The sequence below is a fragment of the Manis javanica genome, chromosome 6, assembly GCF_040802235.1.
Source record: "Manis javanica isolate MJ-LG chromosome 6, MJ_LKY, whole genome shotgun sequence".
Classification (NCBI taxonomy): Eukaryota; Metazoa; Chordata; class Mammalia; order Pholidota; family Manidae; genus Manis; species Manis javanica.
Genome location: NC_133161.1, coordinates 92,351 through 113,490, shown reverse-complemented (window position 1 = coordinate 113,490; position 21,140 = coordinate 92,351). Strand labels below are relative to the sequence as shown.

At 47.2% G+C, this 21,140-nt stretch overlaps 2 protein-coding genes and 1 long non-coding RNA gene across 7 annotated transcripts in view; 2 read left to right on the top strand and 1 right to left on the bottom strand.

The window, feature by feature from the left end:
- Window positions 1-2,335, bottom strand: part of ESYT2 (extended synaptotagmin 2) — an 85,881-nt gene extending 83,546 nt beyond the window's left edge. Inside the window, exon 1 of one of the 2 annotated variants that reach the window (XM_036999195.2) lies at window positions 1,905-2,335. In XM_036999195.2, the coding sequence (XP_036855090.2) occupies window positions 1,905-2,216 (312 nt within the window). In that variant the 5' untranslated portion in view covers window positions 2,217-2,335. The remainder of the gene's footprint in view (window positions 1-1,904) is intronic. The other variant, XM_073238115.1, reaches the window with a different exon arrangement.
- A 152-nt stretch (window positions 2,336-2,487) lies between these two features.
- On the top strand, window positions 2,488-7,055 carry LOC140849817 (uncharacterized). Its single transcript, XR_012132007.1, has 2 exons — window positions 2,488-2,668; window positions 6,855-7,055. It is a non-coding gene; the product is annotated as an uncharacterized lncRNA (long non-coding RNA).
- A 4,778-nt stretch (window positions 7,056-11,833) lies between these two features.
- Window positions 11,834-21,140, top strand: part of DYNC2I1 (dynein 2 intermediate chain 1) — a 56,952-nt gene continuing 47,645 nt past the window's right edge. For 3 of the 4 annotated variants that reach the window (XM_073238106.1, XM_073238107.1, XM_073238111.1), the window contains exons 1-2: window positions 11,834-11,990; window positions 20,737-20,790. In XM_073238106.1, coding sequence (XP_073094207.1) covers window positions 11,976-11,990; window positions 20,737-20,790 — 69 coding nt within the window. In that variant the 5' untranslated portion in view covers window positions 11,834-11,975. Of the gene's footprint in view, window positions 11,991-20,736; window positions 20,791-21,140 lie in introns of those variants that run through there. The other variant, XR_012132005.1, reaches the window with a different exon arrangement.

Genomic DNA, 21,140 nt, shown 5'->3' with positions numbered 1-21,140 from the left:
TAAAAAATCAAAGTATTACTAATACAGAAATACTAATACTAATACAGAAATCTCAATTTTCTTATCCACAGCTTATGCTGTATAGCAGAGTAGCAGGCACACTTAGACAGTGTAACTCATCATTTGTTTTATTATGAAAATCACATATGGGCATTATAATAAAAGGTATTAAAAAAACCTCCCTCAAGACACAGACTCCTGGTGCTTTTCTTGGATTTGATCACTGCCAAATTTTGTGTGAAACCTCCCACAAATTTTCTAAGCAATGCAGCCATGTGTGTGCGTGTGCGTGTGCGTGTACATAGATGTATGTGTGTATGTATGTGTGCGTGAGATATGAGCACACATACAAATTTGGAATGAACAAGTGAAAAATTGTGGAGAAAATATAACTCCCTTACTCAATGAGATGAACACCATAGTTCATCAGTTTAAATCACATAGAAGAAAAATCCAAGAAAACAGTCTCTAGCCAATCAACCTTTTATCCCATATCCCATTAAAAAAAAATTCTATCCTGTTCTTCAGTAGGGAGGAAACTGTATTTGTTAATTAATTTACTACGTGAAAATTGTGCATTTCACAAGGACTTCACAAGCACATTTGATGTTAGTCAAGTGCTCCATAACCAAATATGTATGAAGTCAGCACCATCAAATCCTGTGAATTTCAGCCCTGATATGCCTGCTGATTCAGCAATGTACCTACTCTCTGTTTTTACCTGCTTTCCAGCAGCATTTAAGGTAGTGTAAAAGACGCAAGATGACGCTTGGGAGCCCTGCATTCCCCAACCACACGTCCATTCTGGGCTTTTCCCACCTTGGCTACTCAGACTTCCTGTTTTCTACACCACCAGCCCCACGTGTCCTTTTAGCAAAAAGCTGCACCATGCAGGTTCTTCTGACTTTCCAAAACACTATTGTGCCACACAGCCCCGCGTATCGACAGAATTTTAAGTTCCCGAGGTCTGTCCCTACTACATCCCGCCGCGGTCGCTGTTCGTCATCCTAGGCAGCGCCCACAGCAGCACTGGGCCGCAGCCACTCCTGCTCTCCGGCCTGTTCCTTTGCCTTGCGTGCCACCTACCCCACACGTGTCTCCTGACTTGGAAACTCCAAGGCCTTTCCTCCTCTAAAAGAGAATGACCCCTCTGAACTCACTGGCTGGTCATTTTCACACGAAATTCATCTAAAGTCCAATGTGAGCTTCATTTATCTTAAAATAACACCATTTCCTACAGTCTGAAACTGAGACACCAACTCATGGTTAAGAGAGATGAGGGAGCAGGAGAAAAAGAGGAGGAAGCCAACTCCATCACTTTCCACTCTGCACGAATAAATCGCGCCGAGGACTGCCGGCGGTAAAAATCAATCCACACACAACCTCCTCTTAAGGGCAACTCTTTGGAAACGTCCTGCGCCCCCAGACCCATGGATTCAAGCTCATCTTACAGGGAAGTGCGGTCCTACAACGCTACTTCCAAAAAAGCAAAACAAACTTTCAGGTATCTCAAGTGGAGAGAATGTGGGGTTTTTTTTGGGCGGTGGGGGGCTCACGGCGTCTGAAATAACGAAGGAATGACCGAGCGCCCGCCGTCCGCTGCGTTCCTACGAGGAACCCGAGGAGGGGGTGGCGGTGCCCGGCCTGGGAACCCGGCCGACCGAGGCAGCCCAGCCTTCTTCACCTGGGCGCTTGGCTCGCGCTGCGGGAGGCGCGGCAGCAGCCTTTCTGGAGGGCCAGCGGGAAGCTCACGCCAGGACGGGACACCTGACGCAGGTGCGGGCGACGGCGGAGCCGACGGCGCTCGGACCCCGGACGCCGGCACCCTCCGCGGCGGGCGCGCCAGCGGGCGGTGGGGCCGGGCCCCGCTGTGGGTGCGCCCGGGCGCGCGGCGCCGCACTCACCCAGGCCGGCAGGTCGCAGGCGCGCACCCCCAGACGCACGGTGCGCTCCTCGTCCTCCAGCAGCGCCAGCGCGCGGCACAGGCGGCTGGCCTTCAGGCCGCGGCTGCGCCGGCACCACACGAGCAGCCCGAGTGCCAGCAGCACCCAGCTGAAGCTCAGGCCCAGGTAGCCGAGCGCGTACACGGGCAGCAGCAGCGCGAAGCTGCGCGCCAGCTGCGCCAACAGCCCCGCCACGTCCACGCTCAGCGCTGCGCCGGGGGCCTCGGCCCGGGCGGCGCCCGCCTCAGGTCCGGAGTCCCGGACGCCGCTCATCCCGCCGCGCTCGCGTCCCGACCCGCCAGGAGACTCCGCTGGCGCCCCAGCGCCCCTGTGAGGGGACGGCACCACCGCTCCACCCGCCCGAGCGCTTCCGCCCGTGAGCAGCGTGCTACGTCAGCGCGCAATCCGGGCGGGGGCCGCCGCGGAGGGGGACCTGGAGCCTAGCCGTGCGGGTAGGCGGGTCCTTGTGTGACGTCACCGCGCGCACACTGGACGGGCGGAATCGAATTGCCCTTACGTCATCGAGGGGTGGGCGTGCCGCCACCCGAGGCAGGAGAGGGCTGAGCGGGTGTGTGACGTCTCGCGGCGCCACTGAGAGCGGCCGGGCGGGGCCCCTTGTGACGTCGCCGCGGAGGCGTGAGCCGGGCGGGCGGGATTTGTGGAGCGAGCTGGCTCCGGGCAGGGAGCGCCTGGGCCTGCGGGCCATCTTGCGACACGCCTCTGCGGTGAGCGACTGGTGGAGCCGCCGGGGGAGTCAGGACAACGCCGGGCTGGCACCCTTTACAGGACTCCCAGGCGGGACGGGTTGCGGGCCGTGACCGCCCGGCGGGGCTCCGATCCGGGGTGGGACGGGGTCCCGTGGGGGCTTGTGGGGGAAACCCGGGGGCCGTGCGGGGAGCCGGGGCGGGCGGGATCCTGGACAGAACCCCGCGGCGGGTTTGGGGGGTAGACCCCCAGGGAGCGGGGCTTCGCTCCTCGAGGCCTGCCTGTGGAACGGGAAGTGTTACCCTCCCCAAGTGCTGGGAAGTTACTCTTTAATATACTTTAAAGATGTTAACAAATTAAACGGAGTGTTTCTGAGGCGCAATGCCAGAAAGCGGAGAAGTTGCTACCTGGTGCCCACACCAGCCTGCCTGAGCAAGTGTCCTTGTTGGGGAGGAAGTCGGTTCGGAGATGCAGGGAAGTCAGAACGAAAGCAAAGTCAAGAAAGCAAAATTGAGTTACACTCTGTGAAGGACAGAGCGGACCTGCGTAGGGTTAGACAGGCCAGCGGTTGCTGTGAGGCTGCTTCTATGGGGTTTTGGCAAGGCTGAGAAGTCCGTGATTGACATTCTTTGGCTTTGGGGCTTGATCTGATTGGAAGATGGAAGACATGGGCTGTGCTCTGACATATTTTATCTAGGGAATTTTTGTCATCTGAGGAGTGCTTGTACTCTGAGGTTTCTTATCTGGGGAGTTCCTGTGTCTCAAGTCATTCCCTGGTTCCTGTGGCTTCATTTAATTAATGCTCTGAGTTATCTTTGGCTCTCTGGCTTTATCTGATTAACTCCCTGAGTTCTTGGTGGACCCCACCCTCTTTTCATCCTGCACATATCTGTCTGCTTAACATTTTCTGTTTGCTTCTCCATGGTGTGAAACAGGACAGGTGTCTGGTCCCTACTGGCCATGTTCACACCTGCCCGCCCCATCACCAGTATCAAGTAGGCCTGGCTCCTGATTTCTGAAAAGCACCACAGCCCGACCGCTTTGTTTTCCAGTAAGCTTAATCAGGATGTTTCCTAGTTAAGTGTCTTTGAGTTTATTCAGTAAGTTCCAAGGGCATTTTAATTAAATTTGTAACAACAGGTCTAGTCCCCCCGACTTACTCCTCAAATTGTACTTACTGGCAGCTTTCACTGAGCACCTTCAGGGGGAGCAGGGACTACTGGAGGGAAGTACAGCACACTTATGGTTTAGGTTATTGATTCACATGTGCTCTTCAGTCTCAAGTGTTCTTCCCTGCCACTTTGCAGGGATTCTGGGATAACAACTTAATAGCCATGCAGGACAGATGGTGATTCCCACAGACCATCACTGTGCTGTGCACATAGGAGGGGACTGCTGCCAACACAGTCCTGATACACGCAAGGTGTCAAGGACTTGCTGCTAAGGGGAACTTCTTGGGCAGGGGAAACATTTGCACACATTGGTTAACTTTGCCAAGGTCTCACCGGTCATTCAGCTGGGACTTAAGTTTCATGAGGGAAAGACCATATTTACCATGTCTATCGCCATATCCTTAGGCTAGCAGTGGCTGACACAGCAGGGACCAAGTGGGTGAACAGTCTGTCTTCTCAGCTGTGAGTCTGCGTATAACGATGTACGTGTATCTGTATGTGGCTATGGGGATATGTGTCTCATGTCAAAAACATTGTTCTAGGGGCTGGAACGCTCAGTTTGGGGCAAGGGCACTAACACTTGAGCAAGGGAAGGAAGTGGTTTTCATTTTCTTACTCTTCACCAGACTACATTATGAAAGTTGTAAACATATGAAATGGTGAGTCTCAACACTTTTCCAATGCAACAGCTTAATATTTTAATGCCACCTTTCACTCAAGACTAAAGTTATAACCTCTAAACAAGTAATTACCTTTTTAGCAGGAAGGAGAATGAGCCTGTCTATCATGCCATCTTTCCTCTAAAGAGGTGTAGAATCACAGTCATTAGATGAAGACTTGTGTGAAATCAAGTCCACACAAAGAATTCTGCACATCTCAATAAAGTATTTGTCCTGGCAGTCTAGGATATAAAATACACTGAAGAGAAGTGTCCATGTTGTACACTGATCAGCCTCCCAGCACAGCCACCTTTGTGACCCCACTGAATTTCTGGAACTTCCTGTATTTAGTCACACCAGCAAGGCAGGACACCCCTCATTCTGCTCAGAGTCTGGTAACAGGCCCAATTTATAGGATTTTGCTAGTATTTTACTCTCCATACTCCTCAATCTCCTGTGACCTCTTCATGTTAACCTCTTTCCTTACCTTCTTGGCAGACGGTTCTCAGTGAAAGGCTCTGCTTTCTCAGAGGAAAGAGCATGCTGTGAGTGTCCTGGTACAAAGCTCTGGAGTTTCCCTCCCTGCCCTCAGCCTCAGGCTGAGGGGAAAGCATTGTCTTCTGTTTAGTTCAGTCCTTTATGCCTAGTTTCGGATCCCATCCACCTCCAGCTCTCTCTGTCCTGGCTCCTTCCCCAAAACCTCTGCTCAGGTCTCATTGTAGGGGTATGAACACACCCCACCTCTCTTCCTATTACCCCACCAGTCAGGTCTCTTTTTGCCCAAATTCAGGAAGATACCAGTCCTGTGTTTCAGAGGTGCTCTTTGGTAACATCACTGCTCATTCATTCCCTGAGCCTCCTGGGTGCCTGTGTGCTGTGCAAGCAGAAGGACCAAAACAACTGTGTCCCTTTCCTGCTTGCCTGGATCATCACAAAAACCTCTTGGCTGGTACACCTGTACCCCTACCATTTTAAAACATTCTTAGAGACCTTCCCATCTCAGGCAGGGAGGAGGTGGGGGCAAGAAGATCAGTCAGCCTGGTTACACTAGCAAATAGACACATAGGTTGGTCACGATAGCCAGTTTTCTCACTGCTGGAGAAGATCTTATAAGCTGAGAAACTGGGAGCCTAGAAAGACTCCAACAGTGTGGATTGTCCTTGGAAGTGGTATGAACCCATGTGCTTTGACATATATGTACAGATAAACAATTACAGATGTGTGTCTGTATTAGTTTGCATGTGTTACTTTATATAATTTCTACTTCTGTCTGCTGAGAGTGTTCAGAGGCAATGGTATTCCTGTGACAATAAGCACAAGTAGGTCCCAGATCTTGGTTTCTAAATACCACTCTCCAGTTAAAGGATCCAGGTATACTGGAGGAACAGTTGTCTTCAGGGCTGGAACAGTGACAGTACAAGATGAGCCTTGGATATTTTTTTGCCAGAAAGTAAGAAAAGTCTCAAAAGAGTCACGTGATGTGAAAGGACATGGGAAGCAATTTAGAGGGTTAAATCTGGGACAGCATGAGAGCAGAGTTAAGGGCAATTTGGGCAGATCATAACCCAGTGAGTAAAGTAGGAGCCCATGAGTCTATACTGATGTGGGTGAATGACCAAATGCTGAACGCATGGAAAAAAATAACTGGAGTGATGGAAATGGAAATCAGCACTTTGCAATCACCTTAGTGCAGGTATTATTGAGGTAGGCTAAGATGGCACTTGGGGATTTTGATGAGGACTGATACCAGAGAACCTTTCCACAAGATCCTCAATAATTACTAAGGGAAACAGGAGCATGGCCATGTTTCTGGGGCATGTGTGGCCCAGTGATTCGCGCGAGAGATGCAGTGTAGGGTTGCCTTATTTACTTGCTGAGGAATTGTAATTACTCCAGATCGCAGTAGACTGAAGAGACACAACTCCATGCAGTATATGTTCTCATGTGGGATCTGGGTCAGGAAGGAGAATGAATATTTTGGGGACATTGGTGAAACACAGGAGGTCTGTGGATTGAATAACAGAGTTGTGTCAGTGCCGACTTCCTCACTGAGAGGGTGTGGAGGGGCTTCCTTGAGGTAGAGCAGGGCCATGGGACAAGCACCATGATTAATTTTTCCCGCCTATGATGAAAAATGCTGAGATATAAGTTGTTAGTATAGTAGGAACAGGAGGGGCTTCATCTTAAGGCTAAGATTCCATTTTAAAAACCAGGCATTAGGAGGTAAGATTCCTGACATGTTTTGGTGATTAGCCAACAACGGACCCTATCCTAAGGCAGGGTGAGCAGTCCTGACTGGTATGTCCCCACTGCTGAGGGCCACCACCATCTTGGAGGACAGGACCAATAAATTTCTTGTGTTGTTTATCTCACAGAACATCTAGAGGGCTGACCAGGGATGGTGACATAGTGTCTCTACAAGCAGAGATAGACATCAGGAGACCTCATGTCAGCCTGTGCTCCCCTGGCCCTTTACCCAATTCTTATCTTAAGTGCACTTCTCCTCTGAGGCTGCCTGAACTCCCATGTCTTCAAGTGTGTTATTTTGCTTTAAATAAAACCTTCTTGCTGTTCAATGCAATGTGTTTTGTCTTTGCACTCTTCTAAGCCTGTCGGGAGGTTAATAAGAGACCCCTTTCCTGGTGGTAAGCATCTTTGTTACTTTGCTACTTCATTCAGTTTAATATGGAAGCATATCTTCTGTCCTTGTTTTACTTCAGATAAGTAGGAAGGGCTACTGAGATCTGGGATCTGGGCTTACAAGTTCCCATCACCTGGTGACCCCGATGGGACTGTGGCTGTATGTATGATCATGCTCTTTAGCAGCCTACCCCAAAACTCTCTCTGCTTTGAGAAGTTCTTGAAACATAATCTCACTCCATCCAGTGCTCTGCAGCTCCCCCGAATCCTGGGGTGGTGGGGGCTTAGTTCCCACACCATGCAAATTCAAGTAGACACTGGACACTAGGTGACCCTGGCTCTAGGAGTTGGCAAGGGATGTGCCCTACGCTGAGCAGGAGTTCAGTGAGCTTCCTTTTCCTCCTCTGTTCTCCCCTGGCTCTGTGCAGCTCTGCCATTCACTACTATTCTCACTTTAATGAGTTCCTTCTTTACTGATCCTACCTGTTCACGAATTCTTCCCTGAACAAAGCCAAGAGCCCTCCCCCGTATGGGCTGAGGTTTTGCCTAGTATGTAGGGAGAGACTCCCTATGTGTGACTGCTTGGCAACATCCTTATTTTGGGGAAAGACAGTGGAGTGTTTCAGGGTGATGAGTAATTGTATCTGAGGCTCTTTGCCAAGTGACTCAGAAGAAGATGGATGATGATGTGTGCAGATGGATGACAGGTAACAAGTGGAGCTCATGTGCTGTGAGGCTAAGTGTGGGTCTGGGTGATGGAGGTGGAGTTCTTTATACTTGCATGTTTTCTCTAAGTTTGAAATTAAAATAAAATTTTAACAGTTTGTAGTTCTATCAAATGGCCAGTTTAAAATGAAGATTTGATTTAAGCTCTTCGATGCTTCTGAAATGTTTCCTCTGCCTCTGGCATGAGCGCACAGCTCCCCTACATGGCAAACAGCTCTGCGCCTCACCTACTTTGCACCCAGGGTCTTCCAGGGTCACCCTGCTGCTCATTCTTCCCAAATTGTGCTGTTACCTGTCTTCATGCCTTTCCACCTGCTTTTCTCTGTCTGGACTACCCTTCTCCTTTTGTCTTTATGCAAGATGACTCCTCGTCTTTCAAAACTCAGTTTGTATGTCTCCACCTCTGGGCAGTGTTGTGTGATATTCCCTCCTTCAGTTAATCCTGTCTATACCTTATAGACAGCTCAGCCCTCTGTGCATATGAGAGGGGCCCGGTGTCCTTGGAGATGTTCTATTGGGTAGAATGTTAGAGCCCCCAACTGAAGCCATATATCAAGTCACAGGCCCCACTTCAGTTTTTATCAATCATGAAGATGTTATTTGCAGGGCCTTGCTGCGTCCTCTGCTCAGGTCTCCAAAGGTGAAATCAGAGATCCTCCTCTGAGATCTTCTCCAAGTTCATCCAGGGGGTTGGCAGACTCCAGTCCCCTGCAGCTGTAGGACTCCTGTTCCCGGTTTCTGTGGGCTGATGGCCAGGCGCCACCATCAGCATCATCCACATGGCCCCTCCTGATGTGCCAGTTGGCTTGTTTTCATCCAGGACAACAACAGTGTCTCTGCTGTAATTTAATCCCACCTATTTTCATCTTCCCTAAATACTTATAACTTAGGTGACAGCCTATAACACAACAATAATAAAATTGTCAGTAACTAAAAGTGAGACAGTGAGGGCTCATTTGCTCCATGCACCATGCTACGTACTTTGTATAATCACTCATTTAATTCTCACAATAGCTCTACAGGGTGCAATATCTTAATTAACCCTTTAATTCCATTTTTGTTAATTCCAATTAATCTTTTAATTCCATTTTTACTGAAGAGCTAACTGAAGCCCAATGTGGTAAAACGGCCCAAGCTCACACAGCTAATGAGGAGCTACCAGGATGTGAGCTCCACCTCCAACTGCTCGCCAGGTTAGTTAACACCGTATGTAGGTTTTGTACCATACCTGCACACATGGACCTCGGAGTGACACCAAAATTATGTGATTGGGAAAACTACAGAGGCTGGGAGAGGATGGTTTATTAGTGTGAAAAAAAAAGGTTTTGTTTTTTTTTTATCACAACCTGAAATTGTAAGCTAGCTTATAGTCTAATGAAGGAAAAGGACATTAAAATTTTTAAATTCTAGGAAAGAGGCTATGGGCAAACTATAACACCCATGTGGAACACACAGGTGAGCAGGGAGGCTGTGGGTGGGGCTGCAGCAGGCTCCAGGGGCAGGAGTAAAGTGGAGAAAGGCCAGCAGCTTGCTCCAAGGCCAGCTGCCATGGCGCCAAGCCTCACCATGCCTCCTGCCTGTTCTCTGGGCTCCCACCCCTCCTGCGCCTGCAAACCACAGCACTCTCTTCCGCTTGTGACCTACTATCACCCAGCCTTACACTGGAATCTTCCTGCCCTGCCCTTCACAGCCCTTTCTAAGTTAGCCACGTCCTCTTCTCAGCCTCATTTCTTACCACCCTCCACCAATACCATGCTTGCTTGATGCAGAAGCCACTCATTGCTTTGGGCACAGAGCACCTGAAGTGTGGCTCCTCTGAACTGAGGTGTGCTGTAAAGGTAAATACACACTGGATTTTGAAGACAGTATAAAAGATGTAAGATAAATCAGTATTTAAAAAATGTTATGACAATGATAACTTTGTATGTATTTGGCTAAGTATATTATTAAACTTAGTTTCATCTGTTCTTTTTACATTTTAAAATGTGGCTACTAGATAGTTTATAATTACCTGTGTGGACGATGCTGCCGTAGAAACAACCCTTACATTTTCCTGAGCTCTCCAGCCCCTCCTCCTGCTGTACTTGTACCCATATTTGTTTTCCCCTCAAAGTCTCAATTCCCAGCGTCCCTGCCTGGTAAATTATCTGTGCTGCAAGACCCCACCGAAAGGAGGTCCTTCCTCTTCATTCCTTCCTTCCTGGCAAAAGTCTGTGGCTTCCTCACCCAGCATGCTCACATTAGTCAATAGCTGTTTGCATATTTCCCTCTCCCAGCAATCATGAATGACTAGAGGCCCAGGGAGTTTACCTAGCATTCTCTCTAGCACTCTGTGAACTGAGTAGGTCATCTACTGAATAAAAATGATAGAAGAAATATTATAAGATAAAGATAAAATGTTACTGGCAAATGAGTTATTTAGAAAATGATTGTTTAAAGAGGTCTGAGGAAAAATTGTTTTAGCTTCCTCTGTAGCCATTTATGTGGCAAATATGGTGGGGATGGTGAGAAAGAGTAAACAGCATTTGCAAAGCCTGTGAATAGGGTACACATGGGGAGACAGATGCAGGAAGTGATGACATTCCCATGTTGATGACCAGTGCAAGTGGGATGGAGTGGAAACAATGGACAGTCAAGATGTAGGGCTCTCGACAGGACTTCCAGAGGCAAGGGAGAAGGGTTCAGGGCCAGGCCCAGGCTACCCAGGCTGCTGTGTGTGCCTTTTTACCCAATACCGTGGCTGGTGACCTTATCCTCTTATTTAACAGTCTGAAGCTTTCCAGTACCAGCCGTTTGCTCAGCTGACAAGAAGTGACACAGCAGTTAGGAGGTGGACCTTGGCATCAGAGCAGCCACCAGCCCAGTGGTGTGGGTGTAGGCGAGCGAGATATGGTTCGGTTCCTCCAGTACGGCAGTTCCTACATAAATCCGAGCCGTCGCTGAGACTACCCCTCCTACCTCCCTCGCTGTTCTTCCTGAGTGCTCGGGTGCAAATGAAAAAGCACTGATATGTCCAAAACCAGGTACTATTAAACATAAAAGGCTTATTAGATCTGCTATTAATTTCTCTAAGGCAAGCTGCTGAGCAAAATGGTCTTTGGCACAAACTAGATGGATCCATAAAACGGTGAACTAAAAAATGCAGTTGTTCGCAAAATAAGTCAGGTATGTACAGAAAAACATAACGTCAAAAGCACACTGTCACTACCGGCCGGCTGATGTCCTGAGGCGTCGCGCCGCGGCTCTGCCGGGACAGGCGCACGGGAATGGCGCTCCTTCCAGGAGGGCCTGCTCGGGACTGGCCTTCACTGCAGACCTGGAGGGGCAGTTCACAAAATAAGCCTGAGACGCGCGCCCTCGTCTCCGTACAACGATAAGCATTCTTTCAGCGCCGTTTCTGCTCAGCGCTGCCGCTCCCGGCCCAACCAGGGGGCGCCGGCGAAAACGGGCGACACGGGCGGGAGGCGACCTGCGAGGACGGCCTCGGACCCGGGCTCCTGGGGCCTGCCGCACCGCGCGGGGCCGGGTAGTCGGTCCTGGGTTTGGAGGCGCGGCCGCAGGCCAGAGCCCGCCGCCTTCCCGGGTCGCGGTCTGAGGGTGGGAGGGTGTGGTGCCCTGCGCAGGTGTGCGGTCCTCGAAGGAAAGAGGGCACCCCGTGGGGCGTAAGCAGTGGTCGGTGCAGCTGCCCTGCCTGTGTGCTCACTGCAGCTCTGTACAACGGTGACCGGCCGGCGGGGTCAGTCCAGCTGCTTTCCAGCACCCCGGGCAGCGCCCGCAGCCCAAACCTAACGCGGACCAGAGGGAGACCCAGGGCGTGGTCCGCCTCCTTCCGCGCTAGATCCCTTGGGCTGCGCGAAGGCCGAGCGGGCGGTTGCTCTGCGCTCTACTGCTCATGCCTGCGGGTTGCTAGGAGTCGCGAGGCGCAGGCGCGCTGGGGGTACCCGCGGGGTGTGCCGGGCCCGCGGTCTCTCGGCCCTCTGCGGCTTGCGCTTGCCAGTTGCTAGGAGTCTGGAGTGCGCAGGCGCACTGGGGCGGCCGCGGGGTGTGTCGGGCCCGCTGTTGTTCGGCGCTTCGCTGTTCGCGCCTGCGGGTTGCTAGGCGTCGGGACGCTAGTCGGATGCCCACGGGCTATGGAGCAGCTAAAGGTGGGTGCGGGTGGTCGCGCCGCGCACGGTTGCGGGGTGTCGGCGACGGCTTTCTAGGCGCTGTTTGTGCGTTCGGGCCGGCGCGGCCAGGCCCGGGAGGGAGCTGTGCACCAGGCCGAGCGTCAGCCGCGGTCCCGCCGAAAGTCGAGGAACGCCATCCGCGTCCATTCCTTCGTGCCTTCCCTCCTCGCTGTCGTTCGGGCTTTCACATTACTCCCGTTTACGGTGCCGAGCAGCATCCTTGCGCCGGGCGCACGACACTGCTGGACCCGCGCCCCGGTGCTGCTTCGAGAAGCACTCGGTCCTTTCACCCCCCGCAACTCTGGAAACTGTGTTTGCTGGGGCGGTTGGCGGCGGGACTCCTAAAACAAAACCAGCAAGTCCCCCGGGGTTGCGGTCGTCGGGGCAGCGTCGCCGCAGAACCGGCCGCAGAACCGGCCGCGGGACCGGGAGCCGCCCCTCCTCCAGCGCCCACGAGCGGCCCTGCCGAGTTGACCTTCTCAAGGGGCCTTTGACTTTCCTGTGCTTTGTCTGCTTTTGGCAAAAAGTAACATAGACTTTTTAAAAACCCTATCACATATCTTTTAGCTTATCACTCAGTCATGTTATCTGTTCAATGAAATTTGCTTAAAAAGTTCATCTCAGAGTTCGCTGTCTCTTGTGGTCAGGACCTAGGAGCTGTATTCAGACCTAGGAGCTGTCATCTGGGATTTCTTTCCTTTGCACTTCTGGGTGAGATCTGCAGTTCCCTGGATCCAGTGTCCTCTTCTTTCTTGAAAACCCCCTTTTTTCTCCCTGGAGAAAATCCTCAAATACCTTTTTTCAACAACGGTATGTAGGAAGAAACTACTCTAAGAAAGTATTATACTGATACACTTGAGTGAGAGTTGGCTCAGCATAGAATCCTCTGATCAGAACAATTTTACCAGGACTTGGAAAGCATTCTACTTCTGTTTCCTGGCGGTCTTTGTAAGTGACATTATCTTTATTTCCAGAAGATTTAGGGTCTACCCTTGGTGTTATGAACATATATGGCAGTGTGTCTGTTGTGGGTCCTTTTTCGTTCATTATTTTGACATTTGATCATCACTTTCAAAATGAAAATGGGTCTACCTTCACTTCTAGGACATCTTTTTCTAATCCGTATTTCCTTCCTTTTTTTAGTCGATATACAGTCTTACGTTAGTTTCAAGTATACAACACAGTGGTTCGACAGTTACCCATATTAAATCCTCACCTCCACTAGTACAGCTACTATCTGTTGACATAGGAAGATGTTACAGAATCATTGGCTGTGTTCTCCATGCTGTACTACCGTCCCTGTAACCAACCTACATTATGATTGAGTCTTTATCTCCCTCACCCTCTCCACCCACCCATCCCAACCCTTCCCCCATGGTGACAACCAGTCCCTTCTCAGAGTCTGTCAGTCTACTGCTGTTATGTTTGTTCTGTTTGGTTTGTATTCCACAAATAGGTAAAATCATATGGTATTTGTCTTTTTCTACCTGACTTATTTCACTGAGCATGGTACCCTCTAGATCCATCCATGTTGCAAATGGCAGGATTTCTTTTCTTTTTATGGCTGAATAATATTGCATTGTGTGTATGTACAGTATCTTCTTTTTTTAAAATTTTTTATTAAGGTATTATTGATATACACTCTTATGAAGGTTTCACATGAAAAAACAATGTGGTTACTACATTTACCCATATTATCAAATCCCCACCCATACCCCAGTGCAGTCACTGTCCATCAGTGTAGTAAGATGCCACAGATCCACTATGTGCCTTCTCTGTGCTACATTGTCATCCCTGTGATCCCCCACACCATGTGTGCTAAACATAATACCCCTCAATCCCCTTCTCCCTCCCTCCCCACCTGCCCTCCCACACCCCTCCTCTTTGGTAACCACTAGTCCCTTCTTGGAGTCTCTGAGTCTGCTGCCATTTTGTTCCTTCAGTTTTGCTTCATTGTTATACTCCACAAATGAGGTAAATCATTTGGCATTTGTCTTTCTCCGCCTGGCTTATTTCACTGAGCATAATGTCCTCCAGGTCCATCCATGTTGCAAATGGTAGGATTTGTTTCTTTCTTATGGCTGAATGGTATTCCATTATGTATATGTAGCACATCTTCTTTATCCATTCATCTACTGATGGACACTTAGGTTGCTTCCATATCTTGGCTATTGTAAAAAGTGCTGCAATAAACATAGGGGTGCATATGTCTTTTTGAATCTGAGAAGTTGTATTCTTTGGGTAAATTCCAAGGAGTGGGATTCTGGGGTTAAATGGTATTTCTATTTTTAGTCTTTTGAGGAACCTCCATATGGCTTTCCACAGTGGTTGAACTAGCTTACATTCCCACCAGCAGTGTAGGAGGGGTCTCTTTTCTCCGTATCCTTGCTAACATTTGTTGTTCTTAGTCTTTTTGATGCTGGCCATCCTTACTGATGTGAGGTGATATCTCATTGTGGTTTTAATGTGCATTTCCCTGATGATTAGTGATGTGGAGCATCTTTTCATATGTCTGTTAGCCATCTGAATTTCTTCTTTGGAGAACTGTCTCTTCATATCCTCTGCCCATTTGTTAATCGGGTTTTGCTTTTTGGGTGTTGAGGTGTGTAAATTCTTTATATATTTTGGATGTTAACCCCTTGTCGGATATGTCATTTACAAATATATTCTCCCATACTGTAGGGGAGAATACCTTTTTGTTTTGTTGATGATGTCCTTTGCCATACAAAACCTTTTTAGTTTGATGTAGTCCCATGAGTTCATTTGTTTCCCTTTCTCGATGAGGTGGGTTCAGGAAGAAGTTGCTCATGCTTATATTCAGGAGATGTTTGCCTATGTTGTCTTCTAAGAGTTTTATGGTTTCATGACATACATTCAAGTCTTTAATCCATCTCAAGTTTACTTTTGTGTATGGGGTTAAACAATAATCCAGTTTCATTCTCTTGCATGTATCTGTCCAGTTTTGCCAACACCAGCTATTGAAGAGGCTGTCATTTCCCCATTGTATGTCCATGACTCCTTTATCATATATTAATTGACCACATATGGTTGGGTTTTTATCAGGGCTCTCTAGTCTGTTCCATTGGTCTATGGGTCTGTTCTTGTGCAGATACCAAATTGTCTTGATTACTGTGGCTTTGTAGTAGAGCTTGAAGTTGGGGAGCATAATTCCCCCTGCTTTATTCTTCCTTCTCAGGATTGCTTTGGCTATTCGAGGTCTTTTGTGGTTCCATATGAATTTTAGGACGATTTTCTCTAGTTGGTTGAAAAATGCGGTTGGTATTTTGATAGGAATTGCATTGAATCTATAGATGATTGCTTTGGACAGGATGGCCATTTTGACAATATTAATTCTTCCTATCCACGAGCACAGGATGTGTTTCCATTTATTGGTATCTTCTTTAATTTCTCCCACAAGTGTCTTGTAGTTTTTAGAATACAGGTCTTTCACTTCCTTGGTTAGGTTTATTCGTAGGTATTTTATTCTTTTTGATGCAATTGTGAATGAAATTGTTTTCCTGTTTTCTCTCTCTGCTAGTTCATTGTTAGTGTATAGGAATGCCACAGATTTCTGTGTATTAATTTTGTTTCCTGCAACTTTGCTGAATTCAGATATTAGATCTAGTAGTTTTGGAGTGGATTCTTTAGGGTTTTTTATGTACAATATCATGTCATCTGCAAACAGGGACAGTTTATCTTCTTCCTTGCCAATCTGGATGCCTTTTATTTCTCTTTGTTGTCTGATTGCTGTGGCTAGGACCTCCATGTACTGTATCTTCTTTGTCCATTTGTCTATGAATGGACACTTAGGTTGCTTCCATATCTTGGCTATTGTAAATAATTTGGCAAAAAATAGAGGTGCATATACCTTTTCAAATTAGTGATTTTGTTTTTCTTTGGGTAAATTCCTGTAAATGGAATTACTTGATTATATGGTCTTTCTATTTTTAGTTTCTTGATAAACCTCCATACTGCTTTCCAAAGTGGCTGCACCAATTTGCATTCCAACCAACAGTGTAGGAGGGTTCCCTTTTCTCCACATCCTCACCAGCATTTGTTATTTCTTATTTTTTAGATAGTGGCCATTCTGACTGGTGAGGTGATACCTCATTGTGGTTTTGATTTGTATTTCCTTAATGCTTAGCTATGTGGAGCATCTTTTCATGTGCCTGTTGGTCATCTGTATTTCTTCTTTGGAGAAATATCTGTTCAGGTTCCTGCCCTTTTTTAATCAGGTTTTATTTTGCTTCCCTTGCTTGAGGAGATGTGTCCAGGAAAAATTGCTCATATTTGTGTTCAAGAGATTTTTGCCTCTGTTTTCTTCTAAGAGTTTTATAGTTTCATGTCTTACATTCAGATCTATGATCCATTTTGAATTTAGTTTTGTGTGTGGAGTTGGGCAATAATCCAGTTTCATTCTCTTGCGTGTAGCTGTGCAGTTTTCCCAACACCAGTTATTGAAGAGGCTGTCTTTTCTCTGTTTTATATCCATGGCTTCTCCTCATGTATTAATTGACCATATATGCGTAGGTTTAAATCTGGGTTCTCTGTTCTGTTCCATTGATCTATGGGTCTATTCTTGTGCCAGTATTATATTGTTTTGATTACTGTATCTTTGTAGTACAGCTTGAAGTCAGGGAGCACTATCTCCCCAGCTTTATTCTTCTTTCTCAGGATTGCTTTGGCTATTTGGAGTCTTTTGTGGTTCCATATGAGTTTTAGAACTATTTGTTCTAGTTCATTGAAAAATCCTGTTGGAATTTTGATAGGAATTTCATTGAATCTGTAGATTGCTTTAGGAAGGATAGCCATTTTGACAATGTTAATTCTTCCATGGGATAGATTTCCACTTATTTTTGTCTTCTTTAATTTCTCTTCTGAGCGTCTTATAGTTTTCAGAGTATAGATCTTTCACTTCCTTGGTTAGGTTTATTCCTAAGTATTTTATTCTTTTTGATGCAACTATAAGTGGAATTGTTTTACTGCTTCCTCTTTCTGCTAGTTCATTATTAGTATATAGGAATGCAACATATTTCTGTGTATTAATTTTGTATTGTGCAACTTTGCTGAACCCAGTTATTAGTTCTAATAGTTTTTGGTGGAGTCCAGGGGTTTTCTATGGATAATATCATGTCATCTGCAAATAGTAACAGTTTAACTTCTTTCTTATCAATTTGGATGCCTTTTATCTCTTTGTGTTGTCTGATTGCCATGGCTAGGACCTCCAGAACTATGTTGAATAAAAGTTCTGAGAGTGGGCATCCCTGTCTTGTTCCTGATTTTAGAGGAAGAACTCTCAGCTTTTCACCATTTAGTATGATGTTAGCTGTGGGCTTGTCATAGATAGTCTTTATTATGTTGGGCTACGTATCCTCTATGCCCATTTTGTTGAGAGTTTTTATCATGCATTTTGTCAAATGCTTTTTCAGCATCTATTGAGATGATAATGTGGTTTTTATCCCTCTTTTTGTTAATGTGGTGTGTAATGTTGATTGATTTATAAATCTCCTTGCATCCCTGGAATAAATCCCTCTTGGTCATTAACATTCTAGTAAGTTAGCCTACTGGTCATTAGAACCTAATTGCATAATTTTATAGTTTTACATAATTATTTAGTATACTTTGTTCCATAAAGTCAAGGAAAGCATAAAGGCTTCCTGGGTAATTGGAACAAACTGTGCTGGACTTTGGTGTTGCTTAGGAACTTTCTGTCATACCAAGTTTTTCTTTGGGTTTGTGTTAATATACTTACTTGCTCACATCACTGGTCACTAACAACCAGTCTTCTATTCTTTAAGTGTTCTAAGATCATACCAAGGTTCAATATTTTGTAGCTGTTGTTAGAAAATGAAAACTTAATGAGTGTTTATAGGCTTTACACCTACTTGATAAGAGGAGTGACAGTTGTCAATGGCAGTTCTTAAAAACTAGTTTACCTTATGTATAGTGCTTATGACTTATTTTTATGCTCAATGAAAATCTGAGAAGTTTCTAAGTGTTTCAGTTATGTACCAAACAATTGATGTGTGTTTATTATTATGAAATTTATTAATCATAGCTTGAAATGTATAAACACAGAAGTAGATATGTGTCTACATAAATCTAGGTGTGTGTAGATAAATAACTACATTTGTAGATACATGTAGTTTGTATTTAGGTTACCCTTAGAAAAAATCTCTACCCTCCCTTTGAAATGCTGATGTGAAATACAAACTGCTGTGTTAAGTGGCTCACCACCTGCTGGTGTGAACTGCTCGGGTCAGTTAGGGCTGCTGCCCCCTACCTGTGGAGCAGCTGGCTGTTGTGACCACACTGGGCTCTCCGAGGGCTGGTCCTTACTGACCCACTCACGTGGGTCTCCTGCAGGAAGAGACTGACTGGCTTTCAAAAGAATGACAGTTTGGCCAACACTTGGACAGGCCTGTCCCCCCTTTATCATCACATTTACAATTGTGCATCCTTCCTCTGTGCCTCCGAGATGTCTGGGTGTCTGTACAACCCAGGACTGTGTCTCTGGGACCTTGGAAATGCAGTCCTCAGGCAGGATGGGCCTCTGACTCAGTGCTGTCAGAGCTGGCGCAGCACCCCCACAGCAGGGCTCTCGTCTGCAGATACATGGACTCTAAGACCAGGCGTTTGTCATCTGCAGTGTGATCGTCCTACAAGCTCTCAGGCGCGAGCAGATGGTAATGTGTGAATGTGGGGGTTGTAGGGAATAACGGGCTCAGTCAGTAATCTCAGTTTCCTTGATGATTATTTTCTTCCCAGGCCACTTCACTGCCATGGAGCCAGCATTTAAACAGCAGATAAGGAAAAGGAAAAGCAGCCAAGAAATTGAATAGGCCACTTTCATAATTTGTTCCTAAACAATTGAATTTGATAATTAAAAACATTTCTAGTATGATGGTTAATTAAAAAACAAGGTAGTAAAAGGTAAGTTATATCACCGTCCTAGAACTGTGTGAACCAGCCTCACCCCTTGTGGGTCATTTGGCGAATGTGCCAGTTAGACTGTCACCTCCCTTCTGTGTCTCCAGGGCCCTGCTCATTCCGACCTGCAGTTCTGGGAATTCTTACTGGTGTCAGGCAGGGTCACCACCCCTGGTGCTTCAAACTAGACCCCCTGGACTGGACCCGGCCAGGGGTGCTCTAGACAGCTAGGTGCTGTGTCTGCCGCTGTGTGAGATCCTGGGCTGGGTGTGCGGCTGTGGGATTGCATAGGACGTGTGGGGTCAGGAACCGTGGCAGAGTTAGACTTGGTGATGGGTGTGTCTGACCCATCCAGCCAGGCTTGGGAGGCAGACCAGCCCTGTGGGGAAGGGTGCTAGCGCCCAGGCTCAAGGAGCCATGACCGTTTACCACACGGGGTGGGAAGCAAGGCCGCTCACTTCCTCTAAGCACTCCTGAACGTACAGCCAGCCAGTTAGTGGATATTCTGCTTTCTCCTTTGCTGAGCTGAGCTGGCGCTGGGCGCTGACAGTGGGAGGGGCACTGTGCTGCCAGTCCAGGACACCCCAAGACCTTGTGGGAGTCAGTGCCATGTGCTGAGGGGCTTGAAGGCTGGCCCAGGTGGTCGAGCTATTTGGCTGGGATGTGGTATTCCTTCTGCGGGTCTGTGTGCTTTGGGGAAACTGCTTTCTGGAAATAAGTGGGACCAGGGGGGCTGCCTGAGACACCCAGCCTGAGCTGGGGCTGTTCCACCTGCACAGAGGGGTTTCTGCCCTGTTGTCAACCCCTCCAGCAGCACACACTGTCTTTGGACCATGTGTTTGGAGTTCTAACTGTGTGGACTTTGGGCTGTTTAATTGGAGAACATCATAACCTCTATGCAGAGCTCGTAGCTTGAGAGAGAAAATAGTTTACATTTCAGAAGGTCTAACTTATAGTTACACTAATTGCAGCTGATCATCTTACACTCTCCCTTACTGTGGACTCATTTTGTTATATAGACCAGTTTATCAAAAAAGAATATGTTTTCTAGTGATAGTAGATCACAGTAAATTTTGTGAATATTGTACACTTTGGCTAGATTCTTATAACTGATTTTTCACTCCTTCCTAATTAATGTGCTGAGGAGCTGACGAGCTCTTCCTGTGTGCTTAATTTTCACATCACAAGGAAGATGTTTGGTGGCTTCTCCATGAATAAGTTTTTATTTTTCATTTGTACATTTGCTTTAAATTTGAAACAGACCAAATTTTCCCTTAGTTGTACCCCTTAAGGCAGTGCCTCTCAAAGGGAAAAAGAAACAGGATGAATTTGTCTTGCTCTCTGGCGGGAAGCCCTTGGCCGGCTTGCTGAGTGACTCCCTCAGCATCCCGCTGTGTCCGGCTCAGGCCTGGCCCGGGGAGGGTCCCGGGTGTTGTGGGGAAGGTGAGGGGTGAGTGCAGTCTGTGCCCAAGCCTTAAAGCAGCAGGGACTTTATATTGTGAAGCAGCCAAGGGAGCACCTTACAATTGTTTGTTGGTGATTTTAGACTGGTGAATGATTTCTGAAAATCTGTATTCCTCTTACCTTTCATTCCAGTAGACAGACAGTAACTTCTTGCATATCAAGGACTAATTGCCGTTGACTTAAATGGCGTAAAGAAAAAGCAGCTCACCAGAGCATACAAAGTTAGTTATTTAAAGCCATAAAATTTCTAATTTGATGAACTTTTTTCTGTGTTGCTTAAATAAATTAAAAATAGCAAATGTAAAAACAGAAGTCCTGTTTTTCTTTTTAGAGAAAAACCAAAGATGACACTTGGAAAGCAGACGACCTGAGAAGACACCTTTGGGTAATGCGCTCACAGAACTGAGCTGGGGTCTCTGGGGCCGGGCTGGCTTCTCGGGTGGTGGTACCCACGTCGCACTGCACAGCTGCACCTGCATGTGGCACATGGCAGTGACAAAGCCCTGAAAGTGGTGGGACCAGGTTTCCCAGCCCAGCCTGCATCCCACCTTCATGGTCAGGTTTCTGTCGTGGTTCAGAATTTGGGCCATGTGTGTGTGTTTGGGTAAGAGAGAGTGTGTGCCTCTGTGTGCATATGTGCATGCATCTATGTGTATATGTGTAATGTGTGTATTTATGTGGTCTCTGTAGGTGTACATGCATGTGTGTAGTGTCTCTGTGTATGTATACATGCAT